Genomic DNA, 19,090 nt, shown 5'->3' with positions numbered 1-19,090 from the left:
ATAAATAATAAATAATCTCAGGACAATTCACACAGTGCCATCTAGACCCAAATTAAGCTACCTAAAGCTTGTGTTATGGATACTAGACAACAGATACAAATACATAGATGTTTTTTTTCGTAAATACATACATATTATACATAGAAAATACCCAGACCGATACAAACAATCATACTCATGAATACAAATGTTTGTGCCGTGCGAGGAATCGAACCCGCGACCATCGGAAGTAAGGCGGTGTGTTAAACCGCTAGACCACCGAGGCCGTCAAAATATTTACTTTTATATCTTGTAAATAACATCCTACAAAATGGCGTCCATAACAGTCCATAACGCCTAAAATCTACAAATGCATTTTCATTCATTAGAGTGTTTGTCTTTTTTTTCAATTTAATAAAACACAATTTAAACGTTTAAAATACAAATAGAAATATTTATTCCTACTTTCATCGTATTAATAATAATAATAATAATAATAATGTGACTTGGTGATATAAGCCCGTCCTTGTGATCACTATAAAATAACCGATATTTATATTGTGAAATGGTCGAAATAATAATAATAAATTTATTTCATAAACATAAATGTTTTACAAATTTTCATCGTATTATAAATTAGATTATTAATCTTTAGACTGCCACGCTTTTCATCAAGCTAACCTAGCTAGCTAAAAAACTCTTATTCTTCTCAAACAAGCAAATTTATCTGTATGTCTACAAGAATACAGACTAATTTTTAAATTCAATTAGAGAGAATAGTCTAATCTGTGGCCGTAACCTGAACACACCAGTCCCCGTTCACGAGTATGACGTTACTATAAAGTATGTGTACATTACTTATTGACACTTGCGTCCAGCTCCTTGAAGACATACGTGATCTTCATGATGGCGAGCCACAGGTCCTCGTCGGTGATCTCCCGGTGCAATGTAAACCTGATCGTCTTACTGTTGAATTGAACGCCTTTAACAATCACACCTTCGTCGTTTGGAGTCTTGCAGTCACCCTGGTAGGAAAATATTCGTTTTAGATAGATTTTTTATTAAAAACTAGCGGCTTCGCTCGTGTGTACATGTATTATACTTGTATTTGGTGGTTACATCTTGATTACTCTATCTTACACTAGTTATTAAGACTTTATTAAATACTAATTATACACTCGACTTCGTCGTCGTGGAATTTAACTTTAAGTTTCTAAAATAAAAGTATCCTAAGTTACTCCTTATTACATCAGGTACCTGCCAAAAAGGTCCCGTCAAAATCGGTCCAGCCATTTCAGAGATTAGCCGGAACAAACAGACAGACAGACAAAAATTCTAAAAAATGTTATTTTGGTGTATGTACTATATTTCTATTCATATGCATGTTAACAAATTGAATGCAAATGCAATATTACACAACATACACTCCAATTTTATTTATATGTATAGATTTTTGGATGCAAAATAAATAATAATACACACAATTTCAAACTGAAATCGTTTTGCCAGAATTATACTTTCAACAGTTGGTTTGAAGTAGCACTTTGCTTACCTGGGTCTCCGCGAGGCAGACCTGAGCGAGCCTTTGCAGCACCTGATCAGCGGTGATGGGACTCTCCGGCCGTATCTTCACCAGCACTATATTCGTGTGCTGATTCTCCACGTCAACGCTGAATGACTTCAGAAACAGACCGTGAATTACTAAAACAATATAAAACTATTATAACCAGTTAATAATAATCTTAGGACAATTCACACAGCGCAATCTGACCCAAGTTAGCTAGCTAGAGCTTGTGTTATGGTTACTAGACAACTGATACATATACATAGATATATTTTTATCGTAGATACATACATATTATACATAGAAAACACCCAGACCGATACAGACAATCATACTCATTAATACAAATGTTTGTGCCGTGCAAGGTATCGAACCCGCGACCATCGGAAGTAAAGCGGTGTGCTAAACCGCTAGATCTTGGAAAACAGTTTCACCCTGGTTTATTCGTAACTCGGACGTTCATCAGTACCTACAGTCCGGTCGCTCAGAGTTTGCGTTTCGGACAGGTTCAGATCGAATGGAATGTAACTTGAACTGGAGTATATAAATATTTCTTATTTGACTTTTATTTCCTCACAGAAAGGGAAATAGAAAAAAATTGTTACATACCTAAGCCAAGTCTATGAGCGCGTTTGTGGTCGAAGGAAAGCAGCGGCACGACCTCGTCAAGCGCTACAATGGCTGCGGCGGCCAACACGCCCGCCTGCCGCATGCCACCGCCCAGCATCTTGCGGCAACGACGAGCCCTGACAAGTTACAATCCATTTTACCTTTTTTTACATCAGGAATCCATCATGGAGAGCCATTCGCTTAGGGACGAATGGATACTACCGGACTTCTACCTGCTAAAAACCTGACTATTCCTCTTCAACATATCGCCGTGGGCATGGGATCGCATTAGGCATTCGCCAAGACCACCGGCATGGTTCCCATCGAAGGAACCTTTCATCTAGGTGTAAGGCGTGCAGGAAATAGTATCTGCACCCCACCTCCAGACTCTAAGGGGCCGTTCAAGTATTACGTAAGCAGATTCATTACAATTATTTACCTCCCCCCCCCCCCATCCCCCTTGTCAACAAAAGTAAGCAAAGCTCTTACCCCCTCCCCTCACGCTTAAGAAAACATTTTTTAATTAATGTATTGTTTAGCAAAGACGATGTGAGGGTTGCTATTTGCGTAAAAAAGTAAATAACTACCGATGACGTAATCATGTAGACTCCCCTACCTCCACGTGGTCCAAAATAAGCAAAAATAAACAATGCCTCCACGGTAAGCTTCGGATGGCCCTAAACGTCCACCCTAACAATCTATCTACATTCAATCTACAGACCTTGAAGGTCATCCAGATATTGCTAACTATAGCCCCTAGTTTCCATTACTATAAACCCCATCTCCCAAACAACTACTAGATACATAACAAACTATACTAACTTTAGAAAAAAACTAATAAATGTGATCTCAGTAAAATATCAAGTAATCTTAAAAACTTACTGTTCTATAAAATGGTATGACCCAACGAGCACTGAGCCGACAGGGGCCGACAGTCCTTTGCTGAAGCACACGGAGACACTAGCACAATCCCTCACAATCCTGGCGGGCGACTGCTTGCTGTACTCGCAAGCGTTGAACAGCCTCGCACCGTCCATGTGGATTGGTATTGAATGCTTCTTGCATAGGACTGCTAGTTCATCCAGCCAACTTAATGGCAACACCTGAAATTAAACAATCTATACTAACATAAATGCGAAAGTAACTCTGTTTGTCTGTATGTAGCGATTAACTTATTGGAAAGTCATGAGGACATTACATTGTACCCTCTGATGGATCCCCCGTCCAATTCAGATGGGGATCGAAATTACGACGGCCTGAGCCGAGGTTTGGACCCCTAGCGGTGCCCTTAGACAAAACCCGTATCCGTCAGGCGGGAGTTGGCCTTCAGCCGCTCCATAACTCCTACCGCGGGGTTGGAGTAATGGGATAACTGACTTCATCTTATCTTCAACTGGTGCCCTGGAAGGGGATTGTTAGTAATGTGGACTATTGACCCCATTGCTAGCAACGTATAATGTCAGGTTAACCTCCTCGCGGTTCATCGTGGCAAACTGCCATTTGCCAAGATGGGCTAATGGACCTGGCATCATGCCCACTTTATCATCCTCCATTGTTGGCCCGCCATCGTAAACGGTTAGAGTAGGCATCATTCCATTATCATCCATAGAAAAACCGGTGCCCTGTCGGGGGGCATGAGGATTTTTAGTAATGTGGACTACCTACCTACTTGCTACTATTGCTAGCTACCATATCAGGTTCACCGTCGCGGGGTTGCCCCTGGAAACCATCGTAAAGCATTTGTGGTGAATTTACCACAATGGGCTAATAGACCTGACCTCATTCTCTTGTTATCTTCCTCCACTGGTGCCCCGCCAGTGTATACTGGCTGGTGCACCACATCATTATCATTAATTAAAAAAACCCTACACTATGTACCTTTCCACCACAATAGTTCTGTGTGTTCTCCACAGCTACAAGAGAAGTGATAGGTTCGTGAATATCAGACCCTCGGATGCTCTGCTCCACCCGCTGCAGGTCGAAGGTGCCATCAGGTTTGTTCGGCAGGGTGGTCAGCAGGACGTTAGCGAGGTGTGCTGAGCCACCTGTATAGAACAACAAATAAGTATTATTATGCAGGTGGAACATACATTTTTTATAGCAAAAGGAAGAAACGACTTTGCAGTTCACCAGATGGTAAGTGATTACCAACGTCTATAATCACCCACAATACCAGAGGAATTGCAAGTACGTTGCCGGCCTTTTAGGAAGGAATAAGCTCTTTTCTTGAAGGTTTCAATATCGTAGCGGTTCGGAAATACCATTGCTGGATGGTTATTCTACAATGTGGGTGTGCGTGGCGAAAATTTTCTAGAAAAACGAACGGTGGAGGACCGCCATTCATCCAGATGATGAGGATGGTATTTTAGTTTCTGGCAGGTAGTACGATGGTGAAATTCAGCAGCTGGTTTTATCCGAACATTTCTTCAGAACACTCACCGTGATATATTCGTGACATATAGTTTTTTTTATGGATAATAATGGAATGGTGCACTCACCTGCGCTAATCGTTTACGCTAGCGGGGCACCAGTGGAGGATGATAAGATTAGCATGAGGTCAGATCAGTTAGCACATCGTGAGAAAAGCAACAAGAATTTATGACGATGGTTTCCAAGGGGGACCGCGTGGAGGTCAACTTAATATGATACATTGCTAGCAATAAGATCATCAATAAACATTAAAGGACCTCTTTCCCCCTAACATATAGATTTGACATACCATCCTTTCTAATATTATAAATGTGAAAGTAGAAATAGAAATAGAAATAATCTTTATTCAAATAAACTTAATATAAGCACTATTGAAGTAGGGATGTTTGTTACAATGTATTTCATAAATATACTGAGATACCGTCCCAGCCACAAGCTGGTGTATTTTTTAGTGATAGTATTTACTTCCGATCAACACTAAATTTTGTACACATTTTCTTGTAGGTATTATAATGAACATGGAACACTTTTTTTTTTTCTTTTATAAAAAAGAAGAATGAAGATATAAATCCGTACTAATATAATAAATGTGAAAGTAGATATATTTAATGGATTCAATGCGAGCGAAGCCGCGGGTAAAAGCTAGTAAGTAATAATATAATGTATACCTAGTTACACAATTATCTTACGTCCATCATTTATATGACTATTATCTTATTAAAACATAATGGCTTTCAACAATTTAATTGAAAAATAATTATTAAGAAGCTTATTTATTGTTAATCAATAATGTAACTTTATATTAATGAATAATTAGATAAAACCACACACAATAGATAGTTATGTTACGTAGATAAGTGCCCTAGTTATTCTATCTATCATCATCATCATCATTTCAGCCCGGAAGACGTTCACGATTCTATCTTTACCCAGTATAATAATCCGGATAAGTGATAGAATAAAATAGAAAATCATTTATTCAAATAAACTTAATTTAAGCACTTTTGAATAGTATTTTGAATAGTAATTAGTAACAATTTTTTTCGTTCGGAAAGCCGTCTCTTCACAAGAAGAACGAGCAAGAAACTTGTGTGTTGCTCTTTAAATAATCCTTGTAAGTTTACATTTACAAGTCGAAACGTGTGAATACAAACTACCAACCAGCACTATTTTTTTGGGTTAAATATAAATATACAATAAGATTAAATCAGTTGTAGTGCAGAGCAGCAGACCAGATAAGCAGCACTCGTTCACAAGTATGACGGATGAGCCAGTCATTACTGCGCTCGACCATATTTTAGGGAGCCCAATGACCCGGCCCACCACGCCGCCACATGTCTGAACATTCTAGTGAGCATGACTACTCATTTCCTTATATACAATGAGTTAGGGTCACAATTAATTATTACTTCCCCACTATTTCTCCAGTTTGAGTGTCAACGCCATGGCAGTGCCAGCCCAATAAAAAAAATATGACTATTCAAAAGTGCTTGAGTTTATTTGAATAAAGGTTATTTCTATAAAAAGTCGCTTCGCTTAGATGTTTTATACTACGCAACATATACCATAACCATAGATATAGTGATATATAGAGATATAGTGATATAAATAAACGAGTAAGGTTTAGATGTATAATAATACAAGTACACACGTGCGAAGCCAGAACTCTTAGTTAAGTATTTATATTTTATTATAGGTAATATTACATTATAAACCAGTATGATGAAATGCAAAACAAAGTTGTGATTTGCAATTACAGATAAATAATTATACAACAAAAGAAATCAACAATACATAATTATAATAAGTATCATAGGTTATCATAATAATTATATATTATATATATCTATTTATTATATAGCTGCGCCCGCGACTTCGTCCGCGTGGAATTTAACATTATTTTTATAAATTAAAGTAGCCTTATTACATCAGCTACCTACCATAAAAGTCCCGTCAAAATCGGTCCAGCCATTTCAGAGATTAGCCGGAACAAACAGACAGACAAAAAATGCAATGGCATATAGTAAAAAACGGTTATTTCAATATTACAAACAGACACTCCAATTTTATTTATATGTATAGATGGGATATAAATTCATTATTTTGTAAGCTCTCTGTATACTGCAAAAAACAGTTTTACTATAATACTGGCAATCAAGCTTACGGCTCACCTTATGGTAAACAGTTACCTAGCTTATGAACGCCTGAAAGAAACCTCCAAATACCCTTCTTGAACAACCTCATACTGTAGTCTCTCAAGAAAACCTCGGCAGGTAATTAATTGCACAATCTAAGTCTACGCGGGAGGAAGTTTCTCTGAAACTCACATAGGTTCCAGCATGAATTCCCTGTCGATGGCAAGGATGGTGCGATAGTAAAGGGTAGCCATAGGCATCATGTCGAACAATTCTTCGAAACACAGTCTGCTTGTATTTTGGACGATATGGCGATCAAACTTAGTATATTGATAGCAGAGTGTTCACATTTCTAACAATCCCCATCCCTCAACATAATTGTTTTTTTTATGGATGATAAAATGGTACCCTCTTGAGCTACACTGATGGGGCGCTAGCGGAGGATAATAAAGTCAGTTAGCCTAGTTGAAAATTTTACTGTAAACAACAAGTCGCCAATGGAATCTCCTTTCTCTTACAAGTGGCATCTACCAGCTCTATATAGGCCAAAGGCTGTTGCCTAAATAATAGTGAGTGTAACCAAAAAACAAAGTGGCACCTACTAAGGCTTTAATATCATCAGTATATATTATATATGTGTACTACAAAGCATGTGAGGGAAAAGGGGATTGTTAGTAATGTGGACTAGTGACCCCTTGCGCTAGCATGGTACATTGCTAAATGTACCATGTCAAGTTTACCTCCACGCGGTTCCTCCTGGAAACCATCTTGATAATTTCTTGAACAATTTACCACAATGGGCTAACTGACCTGACCTCATGCTCATCTTATCATCTTCTACTGGTGCCCCATCAGCATAAACTGTTAGCGTAGGTGAAAGCTCCATTATCAAATTCAAAATATCTTTATTCATGTAGATCTATTACAGACTCTTATGATATGTCAAATCTACCATCAGTTCGGAATGATTTCGAGATGAGAAGAACTGAAAAGAAACTCAGCTTGTATTCTTTTCGAATAAATGTTGTACATGTTTACAATAATACAAATTCATTTAAATTCAAATTTGAGAGAATAGAGTGACCACCAGCATATGCCATTGCAAAAACAAAAAATCTAAACAGTGTTTGTAACCTGAGCAGACCAGTCCCCAAGAACCCAGAACAAGAAGCACCCAATCTTGAGTATGACTGATGAGCCAGCTATTATTGCACTCAACCATATTAGAGGGAGCACATCGGCCCGGCCCACTATTGAGTAAAATAAAAAAATTACATACCCTGTTCATATCTAAAGATGTGTGATGTTTCACCAACCAGTGCCTCTGAACCTCTCTTGCTGCAATGCACCATAACTGAAAATTAACATTAATTAGAAATGCCACAGAGATGTTTAAAGTGACAGCAAAATGGTAGGTTTTGCTATTGTAATATTGGATGCAAATTAAAGACATATTAGCTTCTATCCTTACACACAATTAGGGCTTCATTTGCCTTTACAATGTATGTGATGGTTAGACATCAGTTCTGGAGACACTATACTTCTCCATCAACCATCAAAATTAATTTGATATAAAAATAAGCTCCAAATATAGTATATATGGAATGAGAATAGTCAGAGAAAAAATAGAACACAGAACAAGAGCATATAGAGATTGTATAGGGGTATATACTACAGGGGCGGATCGTCAATTTGTGGGGCCTTGGGCTAAATCTACTTAGGGATCTACCTAATTATATTACTCAACTAAAAAATACATTGACCAAAAACAAGTGACCAGAAATTCCCCATTCCTTTCTATACATGCACACTTGCATGGGTTGATTGATCTCAGGTTTGCCTAACTTATGATAGGTTTTTTAACATTCTAGATATTTTTTTATATACTAAATATTGTTTCAATGGGGACTGGGCCCTTTGTATCCTCGAGGCCCTGGGCTGCGCAAGCCCAAAAAGCCCTAATGTATATCTGCCCCTGATATACTAATATCCATGAAACAGCACTATGTGACCCATTGAAATACAGAAGACTTAAAAGACATCATGCATGGAATTTTATTCACTAATGAGAGAAAAAAATAGTAAAGTAAAATGAGACAGTTTCCTCACTAGAGGTACAGTTCTTTCCAGTCAATAGATTCTCACAACAAATCTGCTTGGTGAGTTGATTGTGCATATGTCGAAACCACTAATTGGCAAAGGTCTCCTCTAACATTTTCCATTTGCTAAGGCTTGTATGTTATCAACCCACCTTTTAAAGGTCATGATGCTAGGTTAAGTTAATTATAATAATTTTAAAAGGAAGGCAACCCACCGTGAAAGTATATATGACCCATGATTTGAAATAGATGCCAGGTTAACTCTAAAACTTCCAACTAAACCCTCCTAGGAAGGAGAAGAGAACCCAGATCATCATCAGGCCTTTAGAATATCAATTGGAAACACTTTGTGTCCATTCAACAGTTGTACATAAACTAAGTACGGAAACGGTTGGCGCTTTTCATTAGAACAGTCTCCATGTTTGTAATTTATTATATATGTAAATACATAAAATAGATTTAAATTATTACCTGCAATAAGATTACTCATAGTGCCAGAGGGAACGAACAATGCTGCCTGTTTACCCAACATAGTTGATATTTTGTTTTCTAAAGCTATTACTGTCGGATCTTCGGAAAGCACGTCGTCGCCTAAAGCCGAGTTGACCATAGCATGCTTCATAGATTCAGTAGGCTTAGTCACTGTGTCTGAACGCAAATCCACTATATAAGCCATTATTTTAATTTATAAAAAGTTGAGATAAGTTTTAATATAACCTACTGAACATGAATAAAACTCAAAAAATGTTGAATTTAATTTTGATTCGACAATAACTATAGTCACTCTAAGAAATCTAGACCCACTTTCGATATTATAGTTAATATTTTTAAATAATAAATAAAGTAAGAAAACTACAGAAAAAGTTTCGAAGACTGTAAAACGTCAATTGGAATTTGAAGTTATATTAACTTGTGAATTAGGGAGGTGATCTGACAACAACTAATCAGAAAAATCGACTGATCAGATATATAGATTTTAATCGATTCATAGCACTGAACGAAACTTAGCATTATTCGACGAATCAATATTTTTCCTTAAAAAATTGAGGATCTGTTATTTTGTGTCAATAAGTTCTATAAAATTAGAATTATTTTAATAAAATTACTTACAAACTCATGAGGTGGCTCTGTTTTCTTTACCTCTTCTTCATAAATAAACAAAATAATAATAGTAATCTCTCTTATTATATATAACCGGTTTTATGCTTTACTGTATTTTTTGATATTATTAATTACTCTCTTTCCATATTTTGTGCTAATAATAAAATTGAAATCGATTTTCTACAATTCTATTTATATTTAAACTACAAAAACTCTGAAATATCTATTTTTCCAAAGTCCATCTTTTGTTCTTCGAAGTTTTATGTGAATCAATTTATCAAACTTGATACGAATCAATGAAAAATAAATATTTTTCGGATGAAGTCGCCATCCCTACCATGAATGAATTACTTATAATCTGCTGATTTGAATGCAGTGTATGATAAATGTTTTATTAAATGGTTTTTACAAACATTATATTTTTTTTATTTCCTAAATAATTCTTGATTATTTTATATACATATATGACGATGATATTTTCGTTAGGAGTTGTCTATTATGTGCTATACTAAGGCACAATATGAATAAAAAATTTTGGTGTAATAAAAAACTGCATATAATACTGCAATAAATTTAAATTTTGGGTAAATTTATTTAACACCTTACCTACCACACCTTTATTTTACAAATTCATTTGATAAATAAACAAAATCAGTTTTGTAAGTGATACCGATTATATTGTAAATTTGAAGTGAAACCATATAATAAAATAAATTTTAAATTGCGATCAATAATAATAATAATTTTTGACTACGATTTCTTATGACTACGATATATTTTAGATTTAATATCACATAACAGTCATGCTCATCCCATGCCTACAGTTAATTGCTGAATATAATATGACAGTTTTGAATATCTACATAACAATATGTAGATATTCAAAACTGTCAAAATAATTCATAACATAATAATAATTGCAGTTAATAAAATTATGTAATAAGTTTTCATTGTGTTATGTCGTACCGATCGTAAATAATGTTCGTGGTAAAAGACAAATTATGTTATAGTACTTAGGTAGGACGAGATACAAAGTTGGAATATTGAGTCTCTTTCAGATAATTATTTTCTTAGTACAAACTATATTTATTTGGTATATGAATATAAACTTTATGCCTGATCAGTAAGGTAGAATATTTTTAGATATTTATATAAAACTTGTGCACTTTCAAAATTGACAACTTTCGGATTGTCAACTTAAGTCGTCACTGTCAAATGTCAAGATAGATCAAAGCGACTTAAAGCAACTCCATTCACGAGTCAGGAATAAATAAAATTGAATTATCGACAATTCTTAAATCTCAATGATCGTTTTCTTGCTTTAATATTTCCTTACTTTGTAATTTATCTCTTGAACTTTGATTGTATGAACTAAGCCACAAAATTGACACTTCCAAAAGGACATTTTCGGACGAATATTAAACAAACATCGTGAATTCGACTCGGGCGTCGACCGGTTCATCCCTCCTACCCGTAATAACCGTTGCTGTTCTGTCAGTCACTGGCATCGCTATCGTCAATTCGTCATTCATTTTGTGCGTACGATCGTCGTGTCCAGTCACGACTAACGCGTGGTAAAAGTATAACGCGGCGTGAATATTGTAACGAGCCTAGTGTTGTGAGGTGCAGTGCCGGTCTCCGCGACCGTTTAATGTGGTATACAGTGCCCTTGTTAGGTTATAGCAGGTCGGGCCGCGCGGCGTGATTAGGCGGCACGATGGTGGACATGGATAGAAACGATCCGGAACTCCGGTACTTGTCCGTTGATAGAAATAGTTTCAATGACCCGGCGACGCAGGCGGAATGGACGCAAAAGCGGCTGGTGTGGGTGCCCCACGAGACCCAGGGCTTCGTGGCGGCCGGGATCAAGGGGGATAGGGGAGATGAAGTGGAAGTCGAGATTGCTGAGTCTGGGAAGAGGATGTTAGTTCCTATAGACGACATCCAGAAGATGAATCCGCCCAAGTTTGATAAAGTGGAGGATATGGCAGAACTGACTTGTCTCAATGAGGCTTCGGTGCTGCATAACATCAAGGACAGATATTACTCCGGCTTAATTTATGTAAGTACTAAAAATATATAGCTTCTAAAATTCGACACAGAGTTACAATTAGAGAACAGTAACATGTACTACATACCTGTTCTTTGTAGATTAATAAAAACTTTTATCATATCTGGTCTTTGCCTGATTGCAAGATGGACACAGAAAAAAAATCATTAATTTTACTGATAGTGGCAAACCAGCTGGCAGTTTACAAGATTGATGTGATATAGTTACTTATCTTGGTATATTCTCTATTCTGGGTATTATTATGTTTTTTTTATTACTATTATTCTGTTCATTATATGATACATAATTAAAAGTGATGGTCTATAGACTTTTTTATTTTTATAATCTATCTCATATTTATTAAAACTATTAGTGAGTTAATGGTTTTAATACATTTAAAAAATGAACACAACTCATGTTGTAATTTGGACATTTTCAGAATATTTTAAAAAGTAATTATAATTAAAGTTATAATATTAAATAAAACAATTATTATATTAAAGTTTTGATACATTTAAAAAAAGAACACTACTCATTTTGAATTCTGATCAAATTCATAGTGTTTTAAAAATACTATATTATAATGAATGTTAAAATCTAAGTCTTTAAGTGTAAATCTTTAAGTTTTTAACTATTTATTTTACATTTTATAATACTTGCAACATTACTATAACAATATAAATCTCATTAGTACACCATATTGTCATCATAATTGTGTAAGTCATTAAGTACATTCCATACAGGTACATAATGAGGCATTCTGACCGAAATGTAGTATGTGAAGGTAGTGATGACTCATAGCCAAACATGGAGTCATACTATGTTTACTGTCCAAAATATACATTACCTTTGTCTTGAAGCTCTGCTTAAGTACTCATTATATGTATATTATTGTTGAGTTAAAATACCTTTATTTTTATTACAGCATTATGATTATAATAGAAATTTATCAATATTATTATTGAAGAATGTGCTTTTTTTACTTGAATTGATGATAATGCAATGGTGCTCCTACTTGCTGATGGTTTATGCTGGCAGGGCAGTGTAGTGCAGGATGATTAGATGAACATGAGGTCCGGTCAGTTAGCCCATTATGGGAAATAAAAAAAGTTTCAAAACAGGAAACAAATTTTTAGGGGTAAAATAGATAGCTGGCCATTGACCTACCCAGTTGCACACAAAACTTCATAAACAAACAGAGCAACATGAGAATTTTATATATTTATATTTGTTGTTTCATTAAAAATAAATAGATATAATCTTTATTCAAATAAACTTAATGTAAGCACTTTTGAATAGTCATATTTTTTATTCTACTGCTCATTCTGAATGTAGACTTATCACAAGAAGAATAAGATAGAAACTTGTGTGTTGCTTTAATTGCAATAAATATAATTTTATTTTCAATAGAATTAGAGAATGATTATTTCAACTTTAAAATATCCATAATAAATATAAAATATTTGTTCTCCATTTAACTTTGGTATATACTTACCTATATATAAACATTTTATACATATTACAACATGGCTTAGGGAAAAATATAACATATTTGATTTGGTATGTTTAAAATGTAATTTACCTGAAATAATTTGTAAACATGTTAATCATAGTTCTACTTATAAATTTATCATTTATTTTTCTTGCCTATACAAACATAGTGGGCTGTGTGACACATTATAGTGATAAATATTACTGTAGTTACATAAGCTGTCAGCCCAGCTCATGGAAAGTGGTAATAGTAGACAAGTCTGACAGTTCTATAGCATAGAATAGAAAATCGTTTATTCAAATAAACTTGTATTCAAGCACTTTTGTATAGTCATCACATTTTTTTTCAATCTACCACTCATTCTGAATGCTGTCTCATCAGAAGAAGAATGAGCAGGAAATTTGCGTCTTGCTCTAAAATGAATTGTTGTAACTTTACATTTTTAAGTTGAAGTGTGTGAACAAACTATGCAACCAACTGGTTGAGTAATTAAATAAGAGTAAATCAGTCCTAATGATTAGAGTAGACAATTCCTTACAAGCAGCTCTTATTCACAAATATGATGGATGAGCCAGCCAACACAGCGCTCTACCATATTTTAGCCCAATGACCCTCTCTCCCCCTCCAGGCTACCATAATTCTGGACATTTTTGTGAGCATCACTACTCAAGACACTTGATCACGTCATAGCTATTTGTAAACAATATTTTTCCTTTATTTTAGTATTAGTGTTTTCTAGATTAAATGAGTTAGCCCATATGTGCCTTGGTTTGCAAAAACATCTCTGGTTCATGAGTATCTCAATGCAAACACAGTAGCCAAAGAGATAAAGCATTGCTGCTTGAAACAAAAGAAACAGCTAGTAATACATCTGATAGTCACGACAACATATGTCACCTTATAAGGCGTAGATTACTAGAACTTACTGACTAATCAAGACCATCTAAAGAGACAACGATGCTACTGTGAATTTCCCTCTTTGACCTTAAACCAACAACCAGTTCAAAAATCTCAACAACTGCTCAAAGTTTCCTTTTGCCACACAATGGATCCAGCTCCTGAATGGTGAATCCATGGAATGTTAAATAGGTTCCTCACATAAATGGTTACCGTAGCCTATGGAAGCACAACAGGTGTTACGTGCGCGTTGCCGATCCTTAAAAAACCTTGAAATACTCCATCCTGTAATTTCTAGAGAAAACCTCGGGAGGTAGTTCATTCCACAATCTACGTGTACGCGGGAGGAAGCTCCTCTGAAACAGCACTGTCCGAGACTACTTAAGCTCCAGCGAGTTTCAAACAATTTACAATCACGATTAAGTAGAAGCATGACCTCTAATTCAGATATGCGAATTTTTCCTCAAAGCTATGGTACACGGCCCATTCCATGAATTTCCCCTTTATGACTCACCATGCACACAATGGATGCTTTGAACACCTTTTTTTCATTGTCCCGTTTCGTTATTCCATTGTATTTAATGAGTTAAGCAAATAAGTACTTAAGATTACATAAATAATAGAGATTTTTTAAAAAATGTGCAGATAGATAATCTATCGTCACCGGACGACCTCAGCATTTACCACACCGCCTAGCTTCCGGTATTGATATTTGTGGGTTCAATTCTTCGATACTTGTATTCATGAGTATCATTGTTGTATTGGTCTGGATGCTTTTTACTTTTATTATTTACGTGTTTACCAAAAAAATGTATTTAGGTATTTCTATCACTTGTTTAGTACCCATAACACAAGCTCTGCTTAGCTTGGGACAAGACAGCGCTGTGTGAATTGTTTAGGGTTATTATTTTTCCCATTATCAATTTTTTGAGTCTGCAATAGTCTTCCTTTAGCAATACAACTATCCGAGTGAGATTTTGGTCTCTTCATGGACACTTTTATACATGAATAATTTCGTTTTACTTCATTGTACCGTCACCATCTATGGTAACCAAGATATTCACAGTTCCGGTTTGAATGGCCAATGATAGTGATATTGGTCGGTATAGAAACAACAATTTTGTTTTCTATAATGCTAGATCATGAGGTATATCAGAGATATAAGCTGTAATCTTGGATATTTTATACGCGGGTTACAACTGCCCATTAGATTTTTATTTCAGTTCTAATTACACATTTTTTTATACCACTAGTTCTTGTTATTAAAAGCGTGATATTATCGAATCAAATCATTTATTTATGTAGGAGATTTTAGCCCTACCGTCCAGTTCAGTATAAAGATCTCTCGGTACACAGAACTTCTGTGTTGCTATCTTACATTACTTTCCTTGATGCTTATGGTGATATATTGTCAATACGTGAAGGTTGCTATTTACCATCAGGTAGACCGTTAGCTTGTTTGTTTTCAGTTTGAGTTATACAAAAAAAATTGCCATTATTTGATTATTCTGTGTCGCAATATTCACAAACAACTCCGTATGGTACGGTACGGTGTATTGACCTCTCGGTTTAAAAGCCGACAGATTTTTTTACTTCGACTAATCTCGTACAAGTTCTTTAATGACGTAGTATACGAGATTAATACTGGTCTGCTGATTATAACTTTTTTAAAAATAGCTTGCTTAGTGTCATTATCAGTATATTGCTCAACTCTTATCGCAGGCAAACCTTTAGAATGTACTATGCAAAAATATTGATAAGATCTGTTATCAATGGAAAGATATTTGATAATGATACTTTGTACTAACGAATATTAAGTACTCAATATACTAGGCGGTCATAAACGTTGAGAAGTCTTCGAAACATGAATTCCTAGAATTGTTATCACGCAGGGGGTACGTAAAAGTGGATTGTTTCCGAAATTGTTCGGGTTAATTCAAACGTTTGGCCAAAGCGTTGTCGTGCTCGAGATGAATGTCAAGGTGAGGCGCTCCGCCGCCCGAAACGGCCGTAGCAGTCGTTGACCCGACCAGACTGGGAGGGGAGGGCAGCCCACGCGAATATGTACGCTATGTGCGGCGAACCTCCACCGATATTCTGATATCCTGGTACTTGTGGAAAACTTGGCTCTTACTCTCGTTAGCTTTTTTGTTTGTAATTCCATCTCGAATTAACTTGAGCAGTTTATACTTATTTTTTTCTACATTTACATTCTGTCTATTGTCTACAGATGTTAATATTTAGGCTTAAGTTTAAGAATCATCCCAAATCCGCGTCTGTTATTTATTACGGCTTTAACTGTCATTTAGATATTTTTAACGGAATGTTTGCAGCATACTAATCCTAAATAATGTATAGTATCTACTATCTACGTATGTAGCATACAATAAAAAATACACATCTCTCTGTCTGTACATGGAAAAGGTACAAGGAAAAACTATTACTATGAGACTTTAGCAACACAATAGAAGTCAGTTATTGTTACAATTTTTGTCTGCTTATTTGTTTGTCTGTGCGCGCTAATCTTAGTAACACCTTAATCGATGTGGTTGTGAATTGATTTGATTGTGGATTATTGAATTGAAATTGAAGCTTCAAATAATTTGATTCGATTTTTTAATTGCGATATATTATTCAATATTCTCTAGTGAAAAGCTCTATCTAGACTTCTAATGAAAAGCATATATATTATTTAATTTGCTTATTTGTAAAGCTAAAATAAAAATCAAATTTGCTTCATAACACTTGGTATCTTAGTCATAGGTAACAATTAAATAAAATTCAATAACTGTAAAATGAATATATATATATATAAAACAAAGTCGCCTCCGCTGTTTGTTTGCTTATATCTTTTAAACTACGCAACGGATTTTAATGCAATTTACAGCAATAGATAGAGCGATTCAAGAGGAAGGTTTATATGTATAATACATGCGTGTTATAGTATACAACAAGCCGAGAAATTCAATGATTTGTAATGCATCCGTCCGGACAGGTCGCTAAAAACAAAATAAAAAAAAACAAATTGCAGAAACATGTCCCAAAAATATTTTCCTCTGATATTTTTAGCAGTGGTTATATATCCGGACTGGTTAAAGTCATAACCTACATTTTTTTCGGACTACTCTAATGCTGTTGGCCGCAGCTGGCCTTTACAGCTTCACCGGACGACAGGAGGCGAATGCAGATGGCACTCCAAACCCGCGGAAGGACTTATGGAACGGCTGAAGGCCAACTCCCGCCTGACGGATACGACTTTAGTCGGAAGGTACTGTTAGGGGTTCGGAGCTCGGCTCAGGCCGTCGTAATTTTGATCCCCGTTTGAATTGGTCGTGAGATCGATCGGAGGGTATAATCTACTACGACTGATTTAATCTTATTGCATATTTATATTTGACCCAAAAATTTGTGCTCGTTGGTAGTTTGTATTCACACGTTTCGACTTGTTGTCACGGTTAGTGTGTCCTAATAATAATATTTTTTTAATAAAATAAGTCTACACATACATCTATAATAATCATTATATATACATATATATACAACAACAAATGCAAACAATTTTATTCAACCTCAATTTAAAATTATAAATTAATTAACATACTATTATTACGACTTTGTTATTAGTTTAAATGAATAAAATCTGTTTCAATTTAACTTATTCATCATAATAAAACGCAACTTCGTAAACGTAATGCAAACCGACAAATAAATCTCAAGATCTACCCACGGAGAAGGAACATTACGTACGGTCGAGCGAGTTGACGTTCGCACATACATTTTATATTATATTGATAAATCCTAAGTTCTTTTCAAAATCATATTTTAAAACAAACTAATTATAATTTGTTTGTGATTACATCCCCATAATTGGGTAAGTTGTGCACTTATCGTATTTATTAGTTTAAGTAGTAGTTGTAAGTAGAAATGCATATTGCTTTGCTTTATTTGTCATTTTCTTGTAATATTTTCTTGTCATTCACATCATCCGTTAAATCTTTATTACATATATATAATTTCTAAATATTGATTTATTATAATATTCCATTGTAATGGTTATTGAGATAATACTATTATCATTACCTACTTTAGCTAGAAATCATTGTTAATTCACCTAATGATATTATAAAATTAGATTTAAGTAACCGTCCTTCTGCTTTTGTTATAAACCTTGACTGCCTCATCAAGATATCTAGATATGTTGGTCGTTTACATCACGCTTTGCCTTACCCCGCTGTTTGGGATCACAGTAGATGTTGCAGTCAGGGTGAAGAATTACATTTTAGTAATTGTCTGTTTAATGGTAATTTTTAAATATATACTGGATTTGGAACATAGCAAGATATTCCAAATATATCGTTGGACAATCGCGTGAGCATAATAACACCGTACTGCTATTACTACCGCTACACCTGCCGTCACGTCGTTTGCACTTCATCTCTGCTCCAGTTACCCATCAACTCATAAAATCGTGATTAAACGTTCCAACTACAGAGACCTTTAGATTCAGAACCAAACCACAGCCCTGAGACTACATTAAAGAAAATATACATATTTGTTGTTATTTTAAATTCTATATTCTAATAAAGATTTTCTTTATATTCAACTATATAGTATTTAAAACAAATGTAAACTTACAAGGATTATTTAAAAGAGCAACACACAAGTTTCTTGCTCGTTCTTTTGTGATGAATATATGAAAAAAATTGTTATGACTATTCAAAAGTGCTTAAATTA

General features: G+C 35.1%; 2 protein-coding genes across 2 annotated transcripts in view; one reads left to right on the top strand and one right to left on the bottom strand.

The window, feature by feature from the left end:
* Nucleotides 1–665: 665 nt before the first annotated feature.
* LOC131852522 (uncharacterized) lies at nt 666–9,647 on the bottom strand. The gene is made up of 7 exons (XM_059203195.1): nt 9,288–9,647; nt 7,997–8,071; nt 4,031–4,197; nt 3,035–3,255; nt 2,153–2,289; nt 1,532–1,680; nt 666–1,004 (listed from the first exon to the last, which is right to left on the bottom strand). Exons 1-7 carry the CDS (start codon nt 9,490–9,492, stop codon nt 834–836), a joined length of 1,125 nt encoding a protein of 374 aa, XP_059059178.1. The 5' UTR covers nt 9,493–9,647; the 3' UTR covers nt 666–833.
* A 1,516-nt stretch (nt 9,648–11,163) lies between these two features.
* The window catches only part of LOC131852535 (myosin heavy chain, non-muscle), a 110,208-nt gene continuing 102,281 nt past the window's right edge, over nt 11,164–19,090 (top strand). Inside the window, exon 1 of the mRNA XM_059203213.1 lies at nt 11,164–11,979. Coding sequence (XP_059059196.1) covers nt 11,635–11,979 — 345 coding nt within the window. The 5' untranslated portion in view covers nt 11,164–11,634. The remainder of the gene's footprint in view (nt 11,980–19,090) is intronic.

This window comes from Achroia grisella, unplaced genomic scaffold (assembly GCF_030625045.1).
Source record: "Achroia grisella isolate CSIRO2021 unplaced genomic scaffold, CSIRO_AGI_Agris_v1 utg853, whole genome shotgun sequence".
In the NCBI taxonomy this organism is placed as follows: Eukaryota; Metazoa; Arthropoda; class Insecta; order Lepidoptera; family Pyralidae; genus Achroia; species Achroia grisella.
Note: the sequence above shows the minus strand (reverse complement) of the source record. Positions and strands in the feature narration are given on the sequence as shown.

Coding starts and splice junctions, on each gene's coding strand:
- LOC131852522 (XM_059203195.1), bottom strand. CDS start 9,492: ATGGCTTATATAGTGGATTTGCGTTCAGACACAGTGACTAAGCCTACT. Junction 4,198..7,996: donor CATCTTTAGATATGAACAGG/GTATGTAATTTT, acceptor TGTTCTATACAG/GTGGCTCAGCACACCTCGCT. Junction 1,005..1,531: donor TCTGCCTCGCGGAGACCCAG/GTAAGCAAAGTG, acceptor TTTTCCTACCAG/GGTGACTGCAAGACTCCAAA.